Source organism: Anas acuta, chromosome 26, assembly GCF_963932015.1.
Source record: "Anas acuta chromosome 26, bAnaAcu1.1, whole genome shotgun sequence".
In the NCBI taxonomy this organism is placed as follows: domain Eukaryota; kingdom Metazoa; phylum Chordata; class Aves; order Anseriformes; family Anatidae; genus Anas; species Anas acuta.
Genome location: NC_089004.1, coordinates 495,862 through 518,173, shown reverse-complemented (window position 1 = coordinate 518,173; position 22,312 = coordinate 495,862). Strand labels below are relative to the sequence as shown.

Sequence of the window (22,312 nt, the reverse complement as noted above, 5' to 3'; positions counted from 1 at the left end):
AAATGGTGCAACATGAAAACCAAACGCGTTGCACGTGAAGGGTGTTAGTTTGTGACTTACAAGCAGCAGTTCAATAAACGTTTTTGGGGGAAAAGCGGTGCAAAGGGGGAGGGTTTAGCTTCGGGCAGCACGCTGAAATCTCTCCACCAGCACCTCCAGCAGGCGAAGGGTCCCGAGGGCTGGCGGGGGAGGGGGGGGGCGAGGGCTCAGCCGGCTCCGGGACTCATCGTGAACTGCTCTGTGCCGGGGCTGCGGGTACCGGCGGGGGGGATGCTCGGAGCCCCGCGGTCCGGGGCGGCCCCGAAGATGCGGGGGGAGCAACGGGGGGGAGGCCGGTGCGGGGGGTGGAGGTGGTGGTGGTGGTGATGCTGGAGGTGGTGGTGGGGGCGTGAGGCTGCGGGCGGCCCCGCCACCGGGAGCGGCCCCGCAGCGCAGCCCGGGACTGGGCGGAGGCGGGCCCGGGCGGGGCGCAGGAGCCGGCCCGTTCCAAACCCGCCCCCCGCCGCGGGGAGGAGGCGGTGGCCGAGCTCCCCCGTCTCGGCCTCCCCGTGCCGTGCCGAGCCGCGCCGTGCCGTGCCAGAGCTGAACCGAGCCAGAGCGAGCCGTGCCGGTCTGAACCCAAGCGTGCCGTGCCGAGCCGAGCCTTCTCATGGCGGCCCCCGGTCCCACGCGTGTCCCGGTCCCGGCACGGAGCCGCCGCTGAGCGCTGTGCTCCGGCTCGGCGTCCAGGTAAGCCCCGCGGCGGGGACAGAGCACCTGTTCCGAGCCTGGCACGGATCCTACCCACGGTCGAAGGGGCTCCTCCGGGACCTCAGGCGAGCCCCAGGACCCTGCGCCACGGAGGTGCTGAGCCCCGGTCCCGGGAGTCCCCACCGGAGCCTGGTGGGACCGGGCCGGGCGGCATAGCCCCTCGCCCCGGGGGGAGCAGCCCGAAAAACGGGCTCCCACCTCTTGCTTGGTGCTGGGGCGGCCTTTGGGGCTGCTGAGGGAGTTTGCTTCATACTTGGAGACTGTCCCGCTGCGCAGAAACGCAAACACGGCGAGGACGGCTCAGGGTGCAGTTTGTTCGCATGGGGGGGTGGGGGTGGGGGCGAGAAATGTGTCCTGTCTAAATATTAGTTTAAGAAACGGAAGGCTCTGTGGCTGGTCTGTCTGCATCTGCAGCCCTGTCACTTTCTCCCAGCTCTAGCTGCCAGCATTCAGCTGCCTCCGAGCTGCTGTTTCTGCATCCAGAGCTTGGCAGGGGCTGGGAGGTGAATTTCACCCCGGCATCGAGGGAGGGAATTTCCCGCTCTTGCTGTGGTCTGTACGAAGGCTTTAAAAAAACAACCTAGACCTCAGATGTCTTTATTGCACATATATGGTAGCTTGTAGCCAGCACTGATTTAAATCTTAGCATTGCTTGCAGAGCCAATCCACAATTTGGCGCTGGGTTGAGGGCATGCTTTATTGCAGTGGGAGGAATGGCTGATGGCTGTCAAAAGTGGCATGTGGGTCCTGGCCACGCACTGAAGTCCTCGTTCTAAAGCCAGGATCACCTGTGGATCCCAAATTCAGACTCCCACATTCGTGTGTGCTCCCAGGTTTAAGAGCAGAAGATGCTGCAAGATGCAGAGCAACCAGGTGGGGAAGGCGTGTGTGTGTGGGGGAGGCTCTGCACAAGGAGCAGAAGAGGCTTGAGCACTCACCTTTTTTAAGCTGCCTCTTGTGACTGGGCCTCAGGTTCTACCCTAGAGCCTCCTGCTGCAGCACTGTCCCCAGTTGCGAAGCAGAGCTGGCAATGCTGTGTGGAAGCCTTGCTCTGGGATGCTGTGGTTCCTGGTGCGAGCATCCTTAGGGGCATCACTGGACACTTACCCACTAGCTGGGGTGCACTGCAGGCCATCCTGTGCCTCCATCGGCAGGTCCAGTGTTGGGCTGGGGAGAAAAGAGACTTTTTGTTTGTTTCTAAATCTCATTTTTTTTTAATAGCACTGGATCTTGGAGTGCTGGTTCAGCTCCTGCCTTGCCTGCAGCGAGGAGCAAAGGAGGTGCAGTGCACCCCTGGAGGACACTGCACTATATCCCCCTAGCTGTGCAGTAAGCCACAGCTGCAACTGCTCGGAGCAGGATTCATCATGCAGAGGAGGCACTCACTGTGCCAGGGTTGTGGGGCTGCAGAATTTGGTAGGGTGAGGAGAGAACCCAGCACCCTTGTGGCATACAGCCCCTGAGCTGTAAGCCAAAGGACCTGGCCCAGCTTTGCTGCGACACAGCCGGGGACAGGCAGACTGGAGCTGCTCCAGCATCCCGACTGTAGTGTCTGGGATGTAGGCACCCCTGGGTGCTCGGCAGTGCTGGGTGTGGAGCAGGGCTGGCAGCAGCTGCACTGGGTGCCCTCCCACGGTGCAGATGTGAATCACAGCTCAATGCTCTCCCTGCTTGCCTGGTAAAACCCTGCTCCCAGGGCTGTGCCGTGCTGCTATAGCTCTGTCAGGCTTGATTCTCTGGAGCAAGCTTTTAAGGTTGACTTCCAGCCCTGGGGAGGCTGTGAGGGAGGATCTAAGATTTGCAACATCCACTTTCTGAGTCCAATGTATCTAGTATGTAGCCTGAAGTGAAGCCCAGCTGGTAGCGTGGCAAGAGAAGGCACCACCTTGGCTGTCCCCAGCACTGTGTGCCATGCACATACCTGGCATGGTGGCATTAAGCACATGAGGCAGGCAGCTTCCTATCCCGGAGTTCCCCATCCTGTGATTTGCCCATGCAGGGATGGGTTTGGGGTCACGAAGACTTGGCAGCTGCCTGGTGATGCCATCCTCCCCCTCCAGAGCAGCCTGTGGTACCCAGTGAGGCCAAACGTCGACTGAGTGGGAGATGCTGGAGGTGGGGGGCAGGCTGGGCCAGGCACGCAGTGCCCGTTGCAGGAGGTGCAGTCAGGCAGCTCAGGACTGGTGTGTTTTACCACTGTGTTTTTTCCCCTGGTGCCACAGGCACTTTCATTGCTGGTCTAAACTAAAGCACATGTGCGCAGTCCTGCTGGCAGGAACCGAGCCTTTGCAAAGCCCAACAGGGGCAGTAGCACATAGTCCTGCTCTGGCAGCTCTCAAGGGTGAGCTTGCTTGGGCTGGTGGCAAGGATCTCTCCCTGCACCCACCACCCCCACCCCCCTAGCCATGCCCGGGGTCCCTCAGCACCCCCAAAAGTTGCTGTAGCAATGCAGGCCTGGGTCTGGGTGAGGGGTCTACTCCAGCCCCACTGTTCGCTGGTCAGACCGGAGGAATCCCTCCCACCTCAGCTTTTTCCGTGACCTGGCTAGTTTGGAATGGTCTTTTCCCACTGAGCCTGGAGGAGGCGAAGAGAAAACCCAAACTTGTTCCTGCTGGTTGTGCCAGGACGCTCTTGTAGGAAGGAGCATCCCCAGCACGGGGAATGAGCCAGCCCCTCCACCACTGCCCAGGGAAGGGAAATGCCACAAGCAGTTTCACTCCCATTGCTTCTTTGTCACGAAACCCAAAACAGGCTCACTTTGTAACATAGCATCCAAAGAACTAAATTGAAACAATCATTTGCCACTGCGTTGTTCTCAAATGATGACAAAAAGCATTTCCTTCTGCAGCTGTTCAAAGGCCACGTTGCCAGCGTGTCCGTCCCCTAATAAGAAATGTCAGTCGCATCACTGCTGGTTTTTGTGAAGTGTTTTGATTTGGATAGAACCACATTTTTCCAGCAGGAAAGGTTTCCTTTGAACATTATCCAGGCCGAGCATGCAGGCACCAGGCTGTGGGGAGGTGGCAGCGCAGCCCTGCCTGGCCTCACTGGGGATACAGTGCTGCCAGGGGCCGTATCCTGGCACAGCCTCAGCGCAGCAGCAGCAGTTTAGAGCAGTAGCTGTGTTTCGCTCTGTTTCAGCATCTCTTTGTGGCACTGGGACCTGGCTGCACAGTGCTCAGTTAGCGACGATGAGCTCTCCTGGGCGATGCCTGGTGCTGAACAAGGACATTGCCCGCAAGTAGAGTTTGCTATAACAGGGCTCCAGGCTCCAGAGAGCCCTCAAGTTCACCCTATTGGGGTTTTCAGGCAGTGTTGGAGGGCTAAGGAGGTCTGCAAGCCCATCCCATGTCCTTCTCTAGGAAGAAAATGTGTCCTGGAAGGAACTGAGCGAAGCCAATTCTCAAAGCCTATTTAAAGCAAGCAAACAGTCCATGGGATTGTGGGGATGGGCTGATCAAGCAGCCAGCCCCAGAGCTTCCATGGCTGGGGAGGGCTGACAGCCCAGCGCCCCTGCTCACTCCAGGCCCTGGCAGCTCTGTTCAGGCACCAGTAAATGCATGTTGGTCATGTCCTGGGGCCAAGAGCCACTCCTGCCCAAGTCTGGGGCTTGCTCGCAGCAGCAGAGCTGTCTGCAAAAGCACCGAGTGCTCAAATCAGTGACCAGGCAACAGCTTCTGCATGTTTTTTGGTGGCTTCTTTGCTTTTAATGATGTTGTTGTTGGCTGTGGCCAGACGGGGCTGGCGGGGAGCATGTGGTGTATTTATTGCTGGCAGTTGTTGCTCCCTGAACTTCCCCTGTAAAGCACCCGGGCTGTGGGACTTAGTGAAGGTGGGTGATGATCGAGTGGCTGCGCTGTTCCTGGCACCCCTGGGTGGGGCAGAGCCCCAGTCCTGCCCTTCAGCCCTCCTGGCCCCAGCAGGAGCATCTGTCTGAGCCCTCACAAACCCACTGCCCCATCCGAGTGGCACCATGGTCCCCGAGTGTTGGCAGCATTGTGAGGAGAGGCCAGGGGATGCTCCCAGCAAGGCACCACAGGGGCGTTTTGTGTTTCTCTGGGGCTTTCCCTCTCTTCTGCCCTCTCCATGGTGAACAAAGAGGCAAATGGCATGCCCCCATGCAATGCAGGGGACCAATACTTGTGCCACAGAGACAAACCTCAGCACCCTTAGTCCCCTGATCAGGCACTCCCGCCTGGGGCCACCAGCCCCTGTCCCTGAGGAAAGGCTCTCTTCCGATTTAACAGGGCAGCTGCTGTCTTCGTTAAGTGGTGCTGGCTTATTAAGAGTGCATTTTTGAGGCTTAGCAGCTCCACAGAGCCATCTGGGAGGGACGGTGCCAGTGGTGGAGCTGCCGCATGTGGCTGAAGGAGGCGAGAGTCCGCTGCCGGCTCTGCTGAGCCACACTGGATGCAAGTGCCACAGTCCCAAGCCCCAGCAGGGGATGATGCTCCTGTTCAGTGCCCACCCACATCTGGGGAGGCAGCCTGGGGGGGCTGCAAGGAGCCAGTCAGGATCTGAGTGGAATGAGCCCACCAAGCAAGGAGCCAGTGTTATGGGGCAGTGGCGGCCAGGACCCCATGGGATGCTGGCAGTGCCGTGCCCCTGGAAGAGCATTGCTCGGGGTGTGAGCTCCCCAGCCTGGGGCTTGCAGGGGATGGAGTCTGGCTTCCATCCTTCTCCAGGAACAGATCAGGGACGGATGATCTTGTCCATGGGGCTGGCGGCTTGGCTGTGCCTGCCAGCTCCACTCCCACAGGAGATGTGCAACAATCCCTCTTTCTGCTGGGGCTCTTCCTCCAACCACTACACCATTATCTTTCAGTAGTGCTTTCTTTAATTTCCTGTTGCCGCAGGCAGTGCCGGCAGCCCTGCCACATCATCTGCCCCTTTGCAACATCCCGCACAGTGAGGGCAGGAGCAGGGCTGCCCAGGCTGCAGACAGGTACAGGGAGGGTGAGGGGGGTCTGGGGGTTGGCATGGGCTGCAGCCAGGGAAATTGGGGTTGTGCTCGGTGATGCAAGGCAGGATGGAGGACGAAGCGGGGGGTGACAAGCTGTTGGGGAAGGACTGATGGCCATTGCCCTCCTTGTCCTGCTCAGGACATGGTCCATGCTCCTGCCTCTGCTGGTACTGATCCTGAGCAGCAGGAGATGCAGCCAGGCAGGACAGACTGGAGTGTCGCCATCCTGGGACTGCTGGGGCTTGGTGGAAGGGCTCAGAGAGCGAAGCGCTGTGCTTCTGGAATCTGTGTGGCTCCTCCTAGCCCACGCAGGAAGCCCTGAGCCAGGAGGATGTTGGGCAGGTTGTGGGGATGCAGCTGACTGCTGCAGGCAGCACTGCTGCGGAGTCATGCAGCCGCATTGGTGTCTGAGCATACAAAGGTCCAGGCAGCCGTGACCTGCTGTGCCGTGCAGCCCCACCGCTCTTTACCCCACTCCTGTCATCTGCAGCTCTCTTCATCCCAGCATCTCCCAGCTTTGAACCTCCTCCAAAGCAACCTTTCGGGATTGCTGAAATTTCTGTTCCCAGTGTGCCGCTGTTGCTGTCTGGGGAGGAATTCCTCATTTGTTAGCTCTGGAGCAGTGCTAAGTGCTTCAGCATGTCGGCAGCGGCTGCTGGAGTCGGACAGTAAATGCTAATGTGATATTAGGCCATGCACCATCCAAAACCCACTGGAAGAGTTTAGTGCAAATTGGATTTCCAAACCTCTATCGGGTCTCCGTGCCCTCAGCAAAGCACTGTAATCCCTGGTGGGTGCCTTGACAAGTAGGATCCTTCTGTGCAAAAACAACAGATATCAGGAAAAGGGCAGCAGAGACGGAGGGATTCCCCAGTGCCAGGCTTGAAGTGGCATCACGAGCGCCTGCGGTCTTGCTTTCACCACCCTGTTCATCAAGGTGGTGGGAACTAATATGTGGTGTCCCTCAAGGACCATCATGCTCCAAGGGCATTTTTGCAGTGGGGAAACTGAGGTGCGGTGCAGTGAGGCCACCCGCTATGTGCCATGATGCTAGCTGGGGCTGCAAAGAAGAAAAACTCTGCCAAGTGGAGAAGACAAGAGTGGCCACAGGTGGTGTTCCCCTGGCATCCCGCTGCCCCTGTGCTGCTGCGCCCTCCTGGTCCCACTGTGCCTTTCCCTGGCTGGGGCAGGAGGAGGCTCTGCCCTGTCTAGGGCCAGGTGCCATGGCAGGGTGTAGATACAAGCAGTGTCGAAATTGGCCCAGAGGAGAGCACATCTGGGGCCCGGGCTCAGTCCTTCTGCCAACATGTAAGCTTTTAACCCTATTTCCTGAGGCACTGGGATTGTCCAAACAAGCCACAGTAATTAGTTTCCTTCAACAAACCACCCCTTTCTGGCATCACATGGTTATTTAGTGTCAGAGGGTGGCTTGTCACTCCTCAAAAAACTGTCATTTGGATCAGGTTTTGGCAGTAGTGGGGCATTTGGGGCTGCAGAAGTGCTGCTGGACAATGCAGGAGGCTGTAGTGGGTGCTGGGGCCAGGCTCGTGGCAGCGTTGTTTGGCAGCAGCAGCGCTGTGTGGCAGCAGCAGGCACCCATGGGTGCCTGCACACTCTTGCTGGTGTTTTTTTTGGCTTGAGCTATCACTGATTTCCTGCAGGCCTACAGGAACCGTCATAGGTTTGCTGTAGGGAAAGATTCTGGGGAGAGTTCTCCTGAGATTGACAGGAGGGATTTCACACAGCATTTTTTATTTACTCTGCCCACTAGCAAACAGTCATTTCTGTGTTGTTGTTGATTTTGTTTGTTTGTTATCTCAGCATTTTGCTTTGCAGTCTCTGTTTATTCCCACCTTGCTCCATGCCAGAGGAGTGATTTCATGTTGTCACAAGCCATGCTCCCTGCTCTGGCTGACACAGCGATACAATCAGGAAACATTTTCCTGTAATTTTATCTCTAATTACCCATCTCTTATCACAAAGTGCGGCTTCTGCTGCTGCTTGGAACCGACTGACTCAGCTTATAAATGTTATAAAAGGCTTTAAAGGAGTCATCCCCTTGGCAGAGGTGCCAAGTGGTGGGGACATCGCCAGGTGACTGGGATGAGGGCAGCTGAGGTTTGCTCCGTCCCCATCAGTGCCGCAGGCTCCTGGGCTGAGGCCAAGAGGATGGGGCTGTGGCGGGGCCGTGGGGTGTCCTGTGGCTGCCACCTCCAAGGATGGGTGACAAGGCACCCTGGGTGGGGAGGTGGCAACAAGATGGCTGCCTTTAAGCTACTTTCACTCCCTGAAGTCCAAAGCAAGGGAAGCAGTGGCAGTATGGATGGGGGCCAGAGTGTGGCCGCTCTGTCTGATGGCAGCAACCTGGGGGCAGCTCAGTGGGTCCAGGAAGCTGCACCCCAGTCTGGCTGCTTGCTCTGAGACCCCACACCCACAGTCAAGCCTTGGCATCTCTCCACTGCAGTGGCTTGGTGCACAGTGTGGCTGCTGCTGCTCCATCCCACTGCCCTTGGCTGTATCACATGGGCTTGGCAAGGCCTTTTATTAATTTAATTTTAACCATGGTGGCTTTGTGGGGTTTGTTCTGTTTCATTTGGTTTTGGGATTTATTTATTTATTTATTTTTGTCCGCTGTTTAAAGAGCCGTAAACCAATCCTGTCCTGATTCAGGCTGAATATAGATGTCATGTCAGTGTGGGAGCAACGCAGCTTGCTGCGGCTTTGCATGCTTGGCCGCTGGCCTCTGCACCACCAGCAGTGCCTGGCCCCTCCTGGCCTCCTCCTAGCCCCTATGGCTTCTGCGGAGGCTGCGGCAGGGCAGGGCTTCTGCGCGCGCCCAGAGCAGCAAGGAGGACAAGGGACTGGCTTCCCTGCGGTTGGCCCTTTGGGAGGTGAAGGAGGGAAAGTGGGGCTGCAGGGAGAGCTTTGGAGCTCCTCGTGCCAGGCTGGTTTTCACTTAGGCAAAAGCAGAACCATATGGAGTGCAGGCTCTGGTTTTAGTTAGAGCCTGTGGGGAGAGCTGGGGAGGGAGTGAGTGGCTGGAGACTAGCGGCTGCTTTGTGGTTGGAGACGCTCCCTGGGCACCGCTGATTTTTGCCTTTGAAGTGCTGAGCAGCTCCAGAGCCCTTGCCCTGCCTGGGTGCCTGAAATCTGCGTGTGGTTCTTGTAGGGTGCTCCATGTCCCTGGCGAGGGATCACCAGCATGGGGACGGTGGCACTCATCCTGTGTTCCCAGAGCAATCCTCAGAACAGAGCTGGAGATGGGGATATCTTCTGTCTTCCTCTCCTTACTGCCTATGATTACTGTCAAAAGAGCAGGAAAATTCAACAGTTAAGCTCAGATCAGGGCTTGGGGCATTTTTCCTTTTGATGCTCCCAATTTTTCCACCAGTTTTGCCATTTTGGGGCTGTTCTGACCCTGCGGTATTGGTGGTCTCACTGCAGCCTTTCTCAGCACAACATCCGCCCTGCTGCTTTCAGATGCACCAATGCCATTTGGGGGCTGCATTTCCAAAGAGCAGGTCAGAAACTTAGGAAACATTTGCGAAAAAGTCTGTCTGGACACCATGGTGTCCTCATCCCCACCATCATCATTTTGGCCTCTGGGAGCTGCTCACTCTCAAGGCTTCTCCAGTGCCGTCCTTGGTGTGGGGCCATGCTGGGAGCTCAGGGCCTGGAGGATCCGTGAGTGCTGCAGCCCTGGAGCTACTCTGCTGCAGCATGGAGTCGGGGTGGAAATTGTTTAATTCCTGCAGGGTGAGTCATGAGGAGCTGGGATTTCAAAGCAGCTTGGCTCCCATGTAAGGCACTAAAATAAACAGTGTGGCAGGTGGAAACTCTCTCTGATGTCCCATCAAGGCCTCGTTCTTTCCAAGTGTTTCATTTGCCAAAAACCTCGGCCACTATGGTCTCATCCATTCTCATGGCGCGGCTGAGTCTGAGCGCTTGAAAATAATGAATCAATGCCCAGAAGCATGAATTGACTGAAAATGTATGTCATACTTAAAATATAATGTCTTTTGGGTGCTCTGGCTTCTGGGCTTTGAAGCTTAAGGACCAAACATTTGCACATCTCCTCTTCCCCCTTCTTCCGCCCAGGAAGGAGGATTTAGGGTAAAAGAATGAACCCTGGCTTCTCGCCCTCACCTTGCACCATTGGGAGTTGAGGATCTGAGGAGCTGGCAGATAGCTGAAGCACATTGTGAGAGTCTGCTTGAAAAGTGGATGTGCTTAGGAAAGGAAGAGCTCTGAGAAAACCTGAGAGCATGAGCAGCAGGCAAAGTCCAAGCAGGCCAAAATACATTTGGGTTCTGTGCCGTCTGTGGAACGGGAGAGCTGCTTTCCTTTTTCTCTGGGAAAGGCAGCAGAAACTCCAGTGCTTGGAAGCTGAAGTGAAGAAAACTCCGACTGAAAATCAGGCTCTGCTGATCCTGTGTTTTGCTGAGCAGTGGGGGCAATGAAGCACCGCAGAGGGCTCTGTAGGGCCGAGGGATAGCCTTGCTCCTTCAGGTGGAAGTCTGAAGTCTTGCTAGGAGCAAGGCAGAAGTGCAGGGAGCTTGCCCCATGGCTCAGCTGCAGCAGAGGGGGAGCCAAGATCATCAGCTGCTTCTCGGCAAGTGATGAGCCTTGGCTGTGCTGCTGTCTTTTGTTTTTCATGAAATTTCCAGTTTGTCAGGACACAGATCCTCATCTCTTCCACCTATGGAGCATCTGTGGAGGAGGCTGGTGGAGCATGGGCTTGGTTTTGGTACTTGGCTCCTGCAAAATGGGGCTGATGCTTCCATTCCTGAAGGTTTTCTCCTTCAGGATTGAGTTCCTGCTTGGCAGCAGGCACAGCGTGGCTGGACTTGTACGGTCAAATTGATGGATGATCAGGAGGATGCAGGAGAATACAGCACTTTTGGGCTGTTATCCAGAATATGGGAGAGAAAAGGTCTTAGGCCTTTAATCAAGCCCAGGAGCATAATGGGGTTGTAACGTAGCTGCAAGTGCCCAAATCCTGCCAGGACTCTGCCCCAAAACCTCTTTGCAGCAAGCCCACGGCACGAGTCCCCCTGCATTGCTGCAGCATGGCCGTATGGCAGGGCTGATGTAAATGCACAGGAACAGCCTGCGGTGGCAACAGCCCATGAAACCGTTGCTGCCTGAGGGGGTTTGGATCCCAGAGAGCCACAGCAAGAGTGGAGTGGGGTGCCTGGGGCATGCTCAGTTTGCCTGGGGACAGGAGGGCATTTGGTGCGGCTGCACGAGCACCAGGAACCCTCTGTCAAGGCTGTGTCCCTGAGCCATCTTAGCCTCACACCCTCATTTCTACAAAATGGCTTTGAGCCAGTGGGACAAGCTGAGCATGGAGCCCAGTGGCAGTTCTCTATGTCTAGGGAATGGCGTGTGGTAGAGCCTGGCCCCGGGGACTTGTGACGTTTACCCTGCCCTGCTGAGCACGTCAACCTGGGTCTGGTGGTGCTAGGCAGTGCCTGCACCTTTGCATTGCAGAGAAATAGCAAAGAGACTGGAGCAGCAGCAGCAGTGAGGACCTGCTTGGACCGCTAAGTCTGGGCTGGGAAGACCCTGATGTTTCCTTGCTGGCTGTGCCAGTGGGACCAAACTTTGGGTACCACAAATGCTCACCCCAGCAGATCCAGTCCTTGGGGTGCTCCAACTTCTTCTGCAGGAGGGAGTAAGAGGGCTTTGGGGATGGGGATGGGGACAAGGAAGGGGCTGTGCCTACTGGGCTTTCCATGATGTCTGAGCAGAGCCCAGCAGAGCAGTGCCACCTGTGGAAGCAGCTGTGGGCTGGTGCCTGTTGGTGTGGGGCTGTCCAGTCGCAGCTTTGTGTCAGAAGCCCTGAGCCCTCACAGTTATTTATTGTTGCTGGGACTGGGTTTAGAATAGGTGGAAACCAAAAAGACAGGAGGGCAAAGTTCAAGCATCAGCCTGGGTGAGTCACGGGCTGCGATGTGTGTGTGTGCTTTTCCTTTTCTCCCCCTCGAATTTCAGCTTTCGCCATGGGTTGCCACATGTGGGCTGTGGCATTTTAGAGCAAGAAAAACTGGAGGCAAAGTCTGGAATATATATATAGAGAGGGAGAGAGGGAGTGAGTATTATTATTGTTTGCACACTGGAGCCAGGGTTCTGGTCTTTTGAAAGGTCACCAGCAAGCGGGTGGGGGACACAATTTCTGGCTGCTGAAATAAGAGGCTGTTTTATGGGATGTGCAGCAAGGCTGAAACCACCCTGCTAAACTGTTAGGGGCTCAAAATGAGCCAGAGACCCTTCCCTGCAGCTGGCTGGCCATGTGGTCCTGCCCCTGCCCACAGCATCTCCTGCCTAGCTCGGACCCTGTACTACCGCTGTCAGAGTGGCACCACGAGCCATGTCCCTTCCCCACATCCAAAGCTGCTGCTGCATGTTTCCCTTGAGGCAGCTGTTTCTTCCTAAGGCTTTTATTCCCCTTCATTTTGCATGCTGTCTGAGAGTGAACTGCAATTTTCTCAGCCCTGTGTGCTTTAGCAGCCATGCCCTGATGCCTCTCTGGGATCTGTGTGACATCCTTGAGTGTTTTTGGTGCCTGTTCTCTGCTCCTGCCAGTTGATTGAGCTCTTGACTCACAGGTGAAATCTCAACTTGAAGGCACTTAATCATTGCGATTAATGGTGGGGCAAACACCCAACGGCCATAATCGTCCTTCCTGTGGTGGCTTTGCTGGGGCTCGAGGGGCCAGCACCGTCCACTCTGGGTGCGCCCTCCCCATGAGCCAGCTGTGAGCACTTGCCCCGACTCGTGCAGCCACGGTACGGGTTTTGCAGCGGGTGCTTATCGGCTCAGTGTCTTGGCCAGCACTGCCTCCTGGTACCACGGCAGGATTTCATGCTCTTACCTCCTTATATGGCTAAACTATTCTTTTTCTATCTTGGCATTGTTTATAGCCCAGTTGAAAATATTTAGACTCTGGCTGGGTTATACAATTATCTTGTAACCTACAGGGCATGTAATTACTATTAGTTAACATGTAATTATCTGCATCCTGTAAAATAAAGTGTTGTTGGCAATGGGACAGCATTCTCGTTGTTTTCCACAATAATGGTAAAAGTGAATCTGTCAAATTCCATTTTAAAATAAACATTTTCCCCCAGTAAATTCTATTTGGCAAATATTGCTAAACTGGGCTGTGGGTATTTTTTTTCCCCTCTCATTCTCTTCTTCCTTCTCCCCTCTCCCCCCGCCCCCCCCGTGGAAAATTTATTTAAAAAGGAGAAATGTTTGGAGTTTGTAAGGAACTGAAATGAGAAAAAGGGGCTGGGAGGCGACTGCGAGTCAGTGCCGCTTTCCGAGGGCTGGCATTGATGGGGATTTAATGGCTGACAGCTCGCCAGCAGGCGTTCAGACCCGACCTCCCACGGCCTGGCAGGGTTGCGCTGGCGCCTCTCAAATCCTACTACGTCCAACCTGCTTTGGATGGACAAAATCCAGCAGCGTCAGGTAAGGGCATCCGCAGCCTTGTCCCAGCCACTTGCAAGATTTGTCTCCCGTGCTGCAGCCCCGAATTTTGGCCTGCCTGTGGTCCCTGTGTGCTAGCGCTGCTCCTGCCCACTGTGTTGCTGGATGCTGGGATGCACCAGGGCTGTTCTTGAGATTTTTGTGATTTTTCACTAGTTTTGACAGAGTGGGGGCATCCATGTTGGTCCACTGGTGGGGCAGGGATTTGTGCAGAGGTCAGGCAGCGTAACCCTGAACCCCAGTAGGGTCTGGGCCCTGGGTAAGCTGGTGGCCAGCAGGGGCGGAGCAAGCTGTACTGGGGCTCAGTGCAGGGTGAGGACGATGGAGCGGGGGTGGGACATGGCTTTGTCCATCCTTTACTTGCATCCACCTGTTGGGGTATTGGCCCCAGTGCGACATGGAGATCCAGCCACCAGAAAGGAGGCTTAAATGTGTCTGGTGAGGCTGCCTGCTGTAAGGGATGCATGGGATGAGGACATCTCCTTGTCCCCACTGTCACCAAGTAGGACATATCAGCCAAGAGCGACCTTTGCCTTTTCTCTGTGCAGCACAGCCTGGGGCTGCAGTACATCTCTGTGCCTTGGTTTCCCCACCACAAAGCTGGACCAGTCTTGGGGGTGGAGGGGATGGGCTGGAGACATGGGGCTGGGGGTGAGAGAGGGCACCACGGGCAAAGGCCATATAATAAGGATATTTGTTTTGCCTGTTTTGCAGAGTTTCAATGTTCTGACTTGCTCTAAGATGAAGGTATGGAAGTTTGCAGCCATTGCATCGATGCTCCTCAGTTCCATGTTATCCATTTTAGTTTGTAGAGACATGTTCAACGGAAGCCGGACATACAGCCCCTTGCCTTCCTCGCTGTCCTCACGGGCATCCTCCTCTTCACTGCCGGCAGCTCTGCGGAGACCCCCCCGGGCCCTGCCACGCCACAGCTCGCTGCTCACCCAGTGTAAGCTGCCGCGCCCGCGCCCCGGCTGCTCAACACCAGCAGAGGCTGTTTTCGGCTCTCCTGAGGCTGAGCCCATAGATGCCACTGTGTCCTCAGGTGTTCACCCAGGCATGCTCACTCTGCTGCCTCCCTTCCCTCTCTTGCTCCTGCATCAGTGGGTTGCAAGCATTTAGCAAGGAGCGGAGTCGGGAGGCACTGGTCCCTAGAAAACCATGCATGGAAAACGCAGCCTCTGGGCAACAAATCTTCATGCAAGCACATCAGCTCTTCATGCAGGGAAACCAAATGCAAACAGCTCATCTTAATGCAAAGAAGCTGCTTTTTTTTTTTTTTTTTTTTTTCCCCCTCACCAAATGGCTTTCTTTCTTTTTCTTGTTTCTTTTAATTTCCATGCTGTTTTTAAAAATGTGAAATGTCAAATGGGAGCTCAAAGCAAAGGGGAACAGCTCCATCCTGCTGTGAGGCAGCGACTTCCCCCAAAGCTGTGCTCATCCCTTTGTGCTTGCTGGAAATCCCAGGCATGTTTGCTTTTATTCCAAATGAGAAGAACTTCTTTTTGGTTTGAAATTTTGAAATTGATGACAAGCTGTCAAATTATGCTTTTCTCCTCATTTTGATGCTTCTCCTGGCACTGAGTTGGACCAAGCCTAGCCTCGGGGTTAGGACAAAGGGACACAGATGTTGCCACCAGTGTCTGCTTGTCGGCCATGGCCATGGCTGTGTGCATAGGGATTTTGTTGGGCAGCCCTTTCACTGAGACAACAGGAAATCATCACAAATATTCAGTTTGTTGGTGTTTCTCACCACCCCATCATGGCTTTTCTGCAGCATCATCTCGTGGTGGGGACCACGTTTTTGCACATCTGCAAGTTGGAGTGATGCCACCGAGGACTGTTGCTGGCACTGTTAATTCTCCTGTGCAGCTTAGTGCAGGCGTGGTGTCCTCCCGTGTCCACCTGTAGGTGCCATTGCTGCTCAAGCCCCAGTGTCATGCTCCAGCTGGAGCAGCCCTGCTGCCTGATCCCTGGCCACAGCAGTGCTGCCACTGGTCATCTGGAAAGCATGAGCACAACAGTACTGCTTTCTGTCCCCCAAATTTCACTTTTAAGCATGCGCTTGATGTTGTGCAGGGAAAGAGGCTGTTTGGGACAGCTCCGGGCAGGGGAGAAAGCAGACAGTAGAAGGAAAGGGGAGGGAGGTGTGTGTGTGTTTTTTATTGTGGGCAGTGGCGGTGGCAGCAGCACAACAAGGTACCTCCATGGGGTCTCAGCCCCGTGCATGCAGGGTGCGACCTGGCTGGGGCACTGAGTGGCCCCGCAGTGGCTACTGGCCCAGTGTCTTCCCTGTCCTCCCAGCCAAGGGCTGGTTCAGGCAGTCACTGTGGTTCAGCAACATGTTGTCGAGATCAATTTTGCAATTTTCTGCAAAACCTTGCATGGAGGGAGCAGGGAGCCAGCACTGGGGTACATCCACAGCTCCAGGGGACGCCCACCAGGGGGGACACCTGCTAACGGCCACCCCTTCTCTTGCAGACGGCAGCTTGTTCGAGAGCTACACAGAGGGGGAGATCCGGCAGCTCATCTCAGCACTGGTGGAGCGCTACAGCCAGGCCATGAACTCAGGCGGCCACGAGCTGCCGCTCTTCCCCAAGGCAGGCAACCGCATGAAGCGCGCACGAGCTCGCCACAAACCCTGTGCCCTGAAGGAGCTGGAGGTAAGCGTCAGCGAGCTGGGCCTGGGTTATGAGTCAGACGAGACGGTGCTGTTCCGCTACTGCAGCGGCACCTGTGACGCAGCTGTCAGGAACTATGACCTCTCACTGAAGAGTGTACGCAGCAAGAGGAGGATCAGGAAGGAGAAGGTCCGGGCTCGGCCCTGCTGCCGGCCGCTTTCCTATGATGACGATGTCTCCTTCTTGGATGCCTACAACCGCTACTACACTGTCAACGAGCTCTCGGCCAAGGAGTGTGGCTGCGTGTGAAGGGCCGGGGTGGCCAGGCGGAGGCGATGCCCCAGAACCGCTGGCAGCAAGGCCAAGGGGCCACGGTCTGCTGTGAGGATGGGGACGGGCCCTGCACCACTGCCTGCCCCAGTGACCCTCCCCATTTGGGGCAGTGGGGGCTGTGGGAGGAGAAGAGACTGCGATGCTCGTTTATCCCCAAGCGCTGCTTCCTGGCTCACATACACATGTGACGTGACTGTACAGGACTGTAGAGGAAGCTGTAAGTGCCATCGGAGGCTGCAGTCGTTGAGGGGTGGTCTGGGGGTGCCAGTGGGTGTGCAACACATGAGCAGGGTGTGCTGTGGGCGCAGGGCACTTTGCACGCTTGGGGTGCATGCATATGGGGTGTGTTGAACGCAGCGTGTCACACACATGGGACACATCACAAGCTGAAGGGGGGATGCAAGGCAGGTGTGAACTGCACAGAGGTGATGAGTCCAGGTGCGTGGGGTGGTAGGAGCAAGAGGCTGCACTGCAGGGCTGTGCAGGTGGTGCCATGGTGCTGGACACGATGTGCTAGATGCATAGTGCGTGTTATGGGCATGGGGAGTGTTAAACAGCTGCGGGTGCCCTCAGGGGGGTGCTGAGCCCCATGGGCTGAAGCTGCCCTGTGTGTGGGGTTTCCTGGTTTCACTGCAGCCGTGCTGGGGTCCCTATGCTGCACAGGGGTGGTCCCATGCCCCCAGATTCCCTGGTGTAGAGCAGAGCTGCACGGACGCTGGTTTGTGCTCTGGGGAAAGGGTCTGGCTCCACTCCCGGTGCCTGCTTTGTGATCACCTCACGCTCCGCAGCCTGGGCTTGGCTTTCTAAAACTTGGGATAATCTGAAGTAACTGGATTAACCTCTCAACCCCTCTGCAGGCAGTGGGGCTTGAGATGTGCCACCACCAGGGAGGGGACAAAGCACCACGAGGCCACTGGCAAAGCTGGGTTGGCAGCGTGGCTGGAAGCACCGACGGTTTGGGATCCCCCGAAAGCCAGACTGGCCCTGCCAGCTGCAGCACGTGTGTAATTCCCATTGCCTTGCAGGGCGGTGGGGCTCAAATTGTGTGCGGGAGAGGGCTCAGGCCTGGGCTTTGGCTACGGTTCGCATTTACAGCAGTGTCACTCTTGTTTACTCTGCGGAGAAATAAATGAGACCGCAGACTTTTGCATTCTCTGGGCAGGCTAAATTTGTTGCCTGGGATTGATGGGTTTTCTCCCCTTGGCCTTCTTCCCAGAAAAAGCAAATCATAAACAGAAGGAGAATATTGGTGTCATGTCCTGGGCATTAACCACTGCGAGTGAAAACACTCTGCTCGCAGCCCCTATGGCAGTGGTGGCCTCATTCCCAGCCCAGCTCTGTGATGGAGCAGGGAGCAGTTGTGCTGCTACAGGGGCTGTGTGGGATTTTGGGGTGCAGCCCCGCGGGGGACACAGCAGCCCCTGTCTCCCCCTGACAGGGCAGGCAGTGGGGGGATGGGGGGGCAGCAGCTGCCTGACCCCTGCGCAGGGCCGGGCTGGCTTTGTGCTTTCCATCCAGCAGCCACTCTTGGCTGAGCGGAGCCAGGATGTAGCGATGCAATGTAAACACCATCCTTCAGCAGGGCTGGCCGTGCACCCAGCGTCCCCGTGAAAGCAGTCTGCATTCTGTAACGCTGAGTTTTCCCCCTCACAACTGGGAAAAGGAGACGCTGCCACTGGCATGGGGTGCAAAGCCTGTCTGCGGGGCACTGGCACGGGCAGATGCACACTGGGACACAAATGCTGCTGAGATGGTGAAAGCTGTGTGACACTGCAGGTGCGCAGAGCTGGCTGCTCACAAAATGCTTTTGCAAAGTGCCGCAGTACTGTGAGGGTTGCATGGAAGGGGAATGAGAAAGATGTCCCCCAAAATAAGCATCCAGAGGCTGTGCAGTAGGAGTAGAATGGAGGCAGCAGATGAGCACTATCAGTGTGGTTGCTCACGGCAGATAACCGACTCACTCCTGACTAAAAAAAAAAATAATACACCCAAATCTAATAATAATAACGGCACTCTCAAGGGCTTGGGTGCTTTCCAGTTCTTACTACTATAAAACTAAAATTAGTTTTGTTGCAGAAGCCTCCAGTTAAAAAAAAAAAAAAAAGGCAGGAACTTGAGCACTAAAGGAAGGGAAGGTGCTACAGCACAGCAGCAGTGCAGCACCGGGCCCCGTGTAAGGAGGGTTTGTAGATGGGCTCCCTGCAGCTGCCCCTGCCTGCATTGTCCTGAGCCCAGGGAGGTGCTTGTGGGATTTCATAACTGCTGCATTGCCCAAGTGTCTGTTTACAGCCTGTTTGTAGAAAGTTCTGAGAAATATCAGGGGGGTTTAGGGTGCTGTGATGTGCAAGAGCTCAGCAGTGCCTGCTGAGAGCAGACCTGGCATGAGGGATGAGGCCAATGGTCCCATCCTCCTGCCTGCCCTTGGCTGTGAGCAGTGGGGAGGTGAAGGGGCTCGGGCACCCCAGCCCCAAAAGTCCGGGCCCATGAGGGAAAACTTGATGCAATGCGTGCACACTGCAAATCAATGCAAATAGCTGTGCTGAACCTTTATTCCCTCCCTTCACCCCCCCTCTTTTTCACCCCATCAGCATCCCGCCTGCACAGAGGAGCAGGGGAAGTGGCTGACATTCACTGCTGATGGCGCAGCGGCTAAGTGTGCTGAGCGTGGGGTTTTTGGAGTGCAGCTGGTCTGCAGCTGGGCTTCACGACCACAGGCTCCTGGAGCAGTTCTGGGGCTGAGCACACCCATTGCGGCTGTTGCCTGAGGGTGGTTTTGGCTTGCCTGTCACTGTCGTGCATGTTGCTTGGGGCTGTCCTCTTGGTGACACTGAGTCCACCCTGTGCCGCTGCAGGAGCATTGCCCAGCCCACATTGTCCTGTGCCGTGCTGCTGCTGCCTGGGCAGAGAAATGTGGTTCCAATAGAAATACTGATATTTCCCTAATGCTTTCCGTTTCTCCGGCCCTCTCTGCTGTAATAGGAGCTGGAGCTGTCTGTAAGAATGTCTACAATGCAGAAAAGGCAAAAGGATGGAAAATTCCCTCCTCAAAGCTACAGCAAAAACTCATCTGTCTCCCTTCCTTGTCATCCCATGCATTACTTATTGTTAATAACAATGGTGTGCCACATCTGTCAGGGGGTGGTTTTAGGATTCTTGTGTCTTCTTGCAGCTTGCCTATCCGCTGCTGCAGCCTTGCTTCAGCATCACCCGCAAGGGCAGGAGGCAAGGGTGTTTCACAGAGTTTGAAAACTCAAGAGGTTTGGAAACACAAGATGTTTAAAACTATTCCGGTGGTGACAGCTCAAAATATGAGTGTTATGTTATCCCGGCTCTCCTACAATGAGTTATGGGACGTTTCATTGTGTTTTACTATACACATCTCTATATGAACGTGCCTGTGTTTGTGTAATGCTGGCCGGAGCCGGAGGCGTGCGAGGCGCAGCAGCGCTGGCTCTGGCTCTGGCTCGGCTCCGCCTGTCACTTGCATCAGTCGGGATCCCATTTGCTGACAACGGGCTCACTCCCGATTTGGTATCTGTGAGGGGGAAATGGGCCTAACATCATTGTTTCCACTTGATGAAAGCACTGGCAAACATCGTGTTCCTTATTTAAACAGGTCCAGAAACTTGCTGGGAAGAAATCATTTTTCCCAGTTTATCAAGACAAATTATTTTTCATCGGTATTCAAAACCTCAGCCTTCTTCTCTCAATAAATAGGGCTACCACATGTTTTTGTTCTTGGTTAAACAAGGCGTAGCCTCAAACTTGAGGCCCAAGAAGAGGGAAAAAAAAAAAAAAAAAGGATAAAAAGGGAAAAAAAAAAACCACAGAGGTAAACACAGAGGTTTAGCAACTGCAGGTGGGAGCAGGGTGGGCACAAGCGGAGGCAGCCCTGCCTCCATGGCTCTGCTCGGCACTGTCTGCGTAGATCCATTTCCCTTCTGGTATAGTTGGGTCTGACCGACCATCTGCAGAAGTTGATGCAATGCATCTATATTTTAGATACGCTCTATTTATTCAAAGTAACTTATGTTATTTATTTAGATACCATAGTGTGCCATCTACGTAATGCGTTCTTTCTCTCTTTTTTTAAAAATATTTTATTTATTGATCCAAATGGTGCCAAATGCAGTTTACATTTATTACAATTTTACCATTTATTCTAAACAATGGGAAAAATACAGTATGATTTTTTTTAAACAAACATAAACTTGGGTGTGATGCTGTTACATACTCACGGTAAAGTAAAAATAAAAGGAGAATTACACTGATTTCTCTGTGGTTCATCTTTTACTGATGCCTATGTATAAATGATAGCAGCACGGCATTATGTCTGCAGGATGGGCAGGGAAATGGGAAATTTAGTTTTTCTTTCGGGAAGGCAGGGAGGAGTGGCAGAAGCTCCAGTTTCCTGCCAACAGCCCCCATTTCTTTTATTCCATCATCGTAAAACAATATTTATGTAAAATCACCAGTTAAAAATGTTACCAGGACCGGGGCATTGCCTGCATGGGTTTGTATTGGTATGGCCACATGAATCATTGTCCTTGCCCCCTGCTTGTAAAGGCTTGGGTTGGCGCAAAGGCTTGTTCCAGCTGAAGTGACCCATAGGGATACACCGATTGTGACAAAATCATGTGAAAAGAAAAAAGAGAAGAGAAGAGAAAAAAGAAAAGAGAAGAGAGAAAAAAGAGAAAAGAGAAGAGAGAAAAAAGAGAAAATAAAAGAGAAGAGAGAAAAAAGAAAAAGAGAAAAGAAGAGAGAAAAAAGAAGAGAGAAAAGAAAAGGAGAATAAAGAAGAGAGAAAAGAAAAGGAGAGAAAAAAGAAGAGAGGAAAAAGAAGAGAAAATAAGGGAGAAAAGAAAAGAAAAGAAAAGAAAAGAAAAGAAAAGAAAAGAAAAGAAAAGAAAAGAAAAGAAAAGAAAAGAAAAGAAAAGAAAAGAAAAGAAAAGAAAAGAAAAGAAAAGGTTTTGATAAGGTCAGCCAGAAAAATATTTCATTTGCTTATCCAGAAGCAGCACTGAGGTTAGAAGCATGTTTTATTTTATAGAAAAAACATCTCACAGTCAGCAGCAAGCATTGGCTGAGGCTTTGTTGCTCTTCATATTAGGATGATTATGGTGGTTAATATTTCATTTTGGGGGAAATGCTGCAATTTGGAATCCCAGCCAAGCTCAGCATGCGGACACGTTTCCATGCTGTGGGCATGGGCAGCGCTGTGCCCACCCCAGATCTGCAGAGCATTCGAACCCTGCTTTGAAACTCCTCACCCCACTGAACAGGTGTCAGCCTCTCCTCGTGGGCACTGCCCCCACTGAACGAGTGCTGCCCCCAGTTATTACATTGAGCATCTCCCGCATTTAATGCATTGCTCATCTTAACACATGATTAAGCCGTAAGGTGTTTATGCTGCCACCACATTCACGGAGTGCTGGGAAGAGGCTGCAGCAGCGTCCTGTAAAAGTATAACACCCCCTGAGTGTTATGAGAACATGAGTGTTAAGAGAAAAACACCTTTTTTTTTTTTTTTCACTAAAATAGGCTGCAGCTATGGCATGCTTGTGGGTACAAGTTCCTACGTTTGTAAACAAAACCGCTCCATCTCGAACACAGCCAGTGAGCTGCCCCACTGCCCTTGGCACTGGGTAGACGGGGGGAAGAACCAAAAAAAACCATGCTAAAACACTCGAAACACAAAGGTTTATAAAGTTTTTTAGGGGGAAATGGAAAAAAAGATCTGTTTATATCCCCCCCATCATGCCACCCAGAGGCCTGACAGCCATGGACGGCTCGTGGCTGAGTCAAATGCTCACACCTGAAGCTCCGCTCTGTAAATATTTTATGAAGCATCGTTTGAGACTCATAAATCCTTGTACATGTGCGTGCGTGCGTGTGTGTGCATGTGCGCTGAAGAGGCTGAGCAAGGCTGTAATCCCACTGCCAGCCTGTCCAGGGGAAGGGCGAAGGGGAAGGGGAAGTGGGAAAGGGAGGGGGAGGGGGAGGGGGAGGGAGGGAGGGAGGAAGGAAGGAAGGAAGGAATAGAAGAGACAAAGAGAGAAAGAAAAAGAAAGAGGAAGTGTGAAAGAGAGAAGGAAAGAGAAAGGGAGAGAGAGAGACAGAGAGAGAGAGAGAGAAAGAAAGAAAAGGA

General features: G+C 54.1%; 1 protein-coding gene across 4 annotated transcripts; it reads left to right on the top strand.

Moving 5' to 3' along the window:
• Positions 1 to 593: 593 nt before the first annotated feature.
• Positions 594 to 20,435, top strand: NRTN (neurturin). 4 transcript variants are annotated; one of them, XR_011090028.1, is made up of 4 exons: positions 594 to 729; positions 13,925 to 14,159; positions 15,692 to 16,381; positions 17,022 to 20,435. XR_011090028.1 is itself a non-coding variant. In XM_068661508.1 (4 exons), exons 1-4 carry the CDS (start codon positions 12,996 to 12,998, stop codon positions 16,138 to 16,140), a joined length of 732 nt encoding a protein of 243 aa, XP_068517609.1. In that variant the 5' UTR covers positions 5,716 to 12,995; the 3' UTR covers positions 16,141 to 20,435. The 4 variants fall into 4 exon arrangements, 3 of the variants coding, with proteins under 3 accessions (XP_068517607.1, XP_068517608.1, XP_068517609.1); XM_068661508.1 differs by lacking the exon at positions 594 to 729 and adding exons at positions 5,716 to 13,072; positions 13,131 to 13,192 and having other exon boundaries at positions 14,016 to 14,159; positions 15,692 to 20,435; XM_068661506.1 differs by having other exon boundaries at positions 15,692 to 20,435.
• Positions 20,436 to 22,312: the final 1,877 nt, after the last annotated feature.

Bases quoted from the DNA above. Each gene is read 5' to 3' on its own strand.
- NRTN (XM_068661508.1), top strand. From the start codon at position 12,996: ATGAGAAAAAGGGGCTGGGAGGCGACTGCGAGTCAGTGCCGCTTTCCG. The intron at 13,073-13,130 runs TGACAGCTCGCC...CAGGGTTGCGCT, and splicing joins ATTGATGGGGATTTAATGGC to GGCGCCTCTCAAATCCTACT. The intron at 14,160-15,691 runs GTAAGCTGCCGC...CTTCTCTTGCAG, and splicing joins CAGCTCGCTGCTCACCCAGT to ACGGCAGCTTGTTCGAGAGC.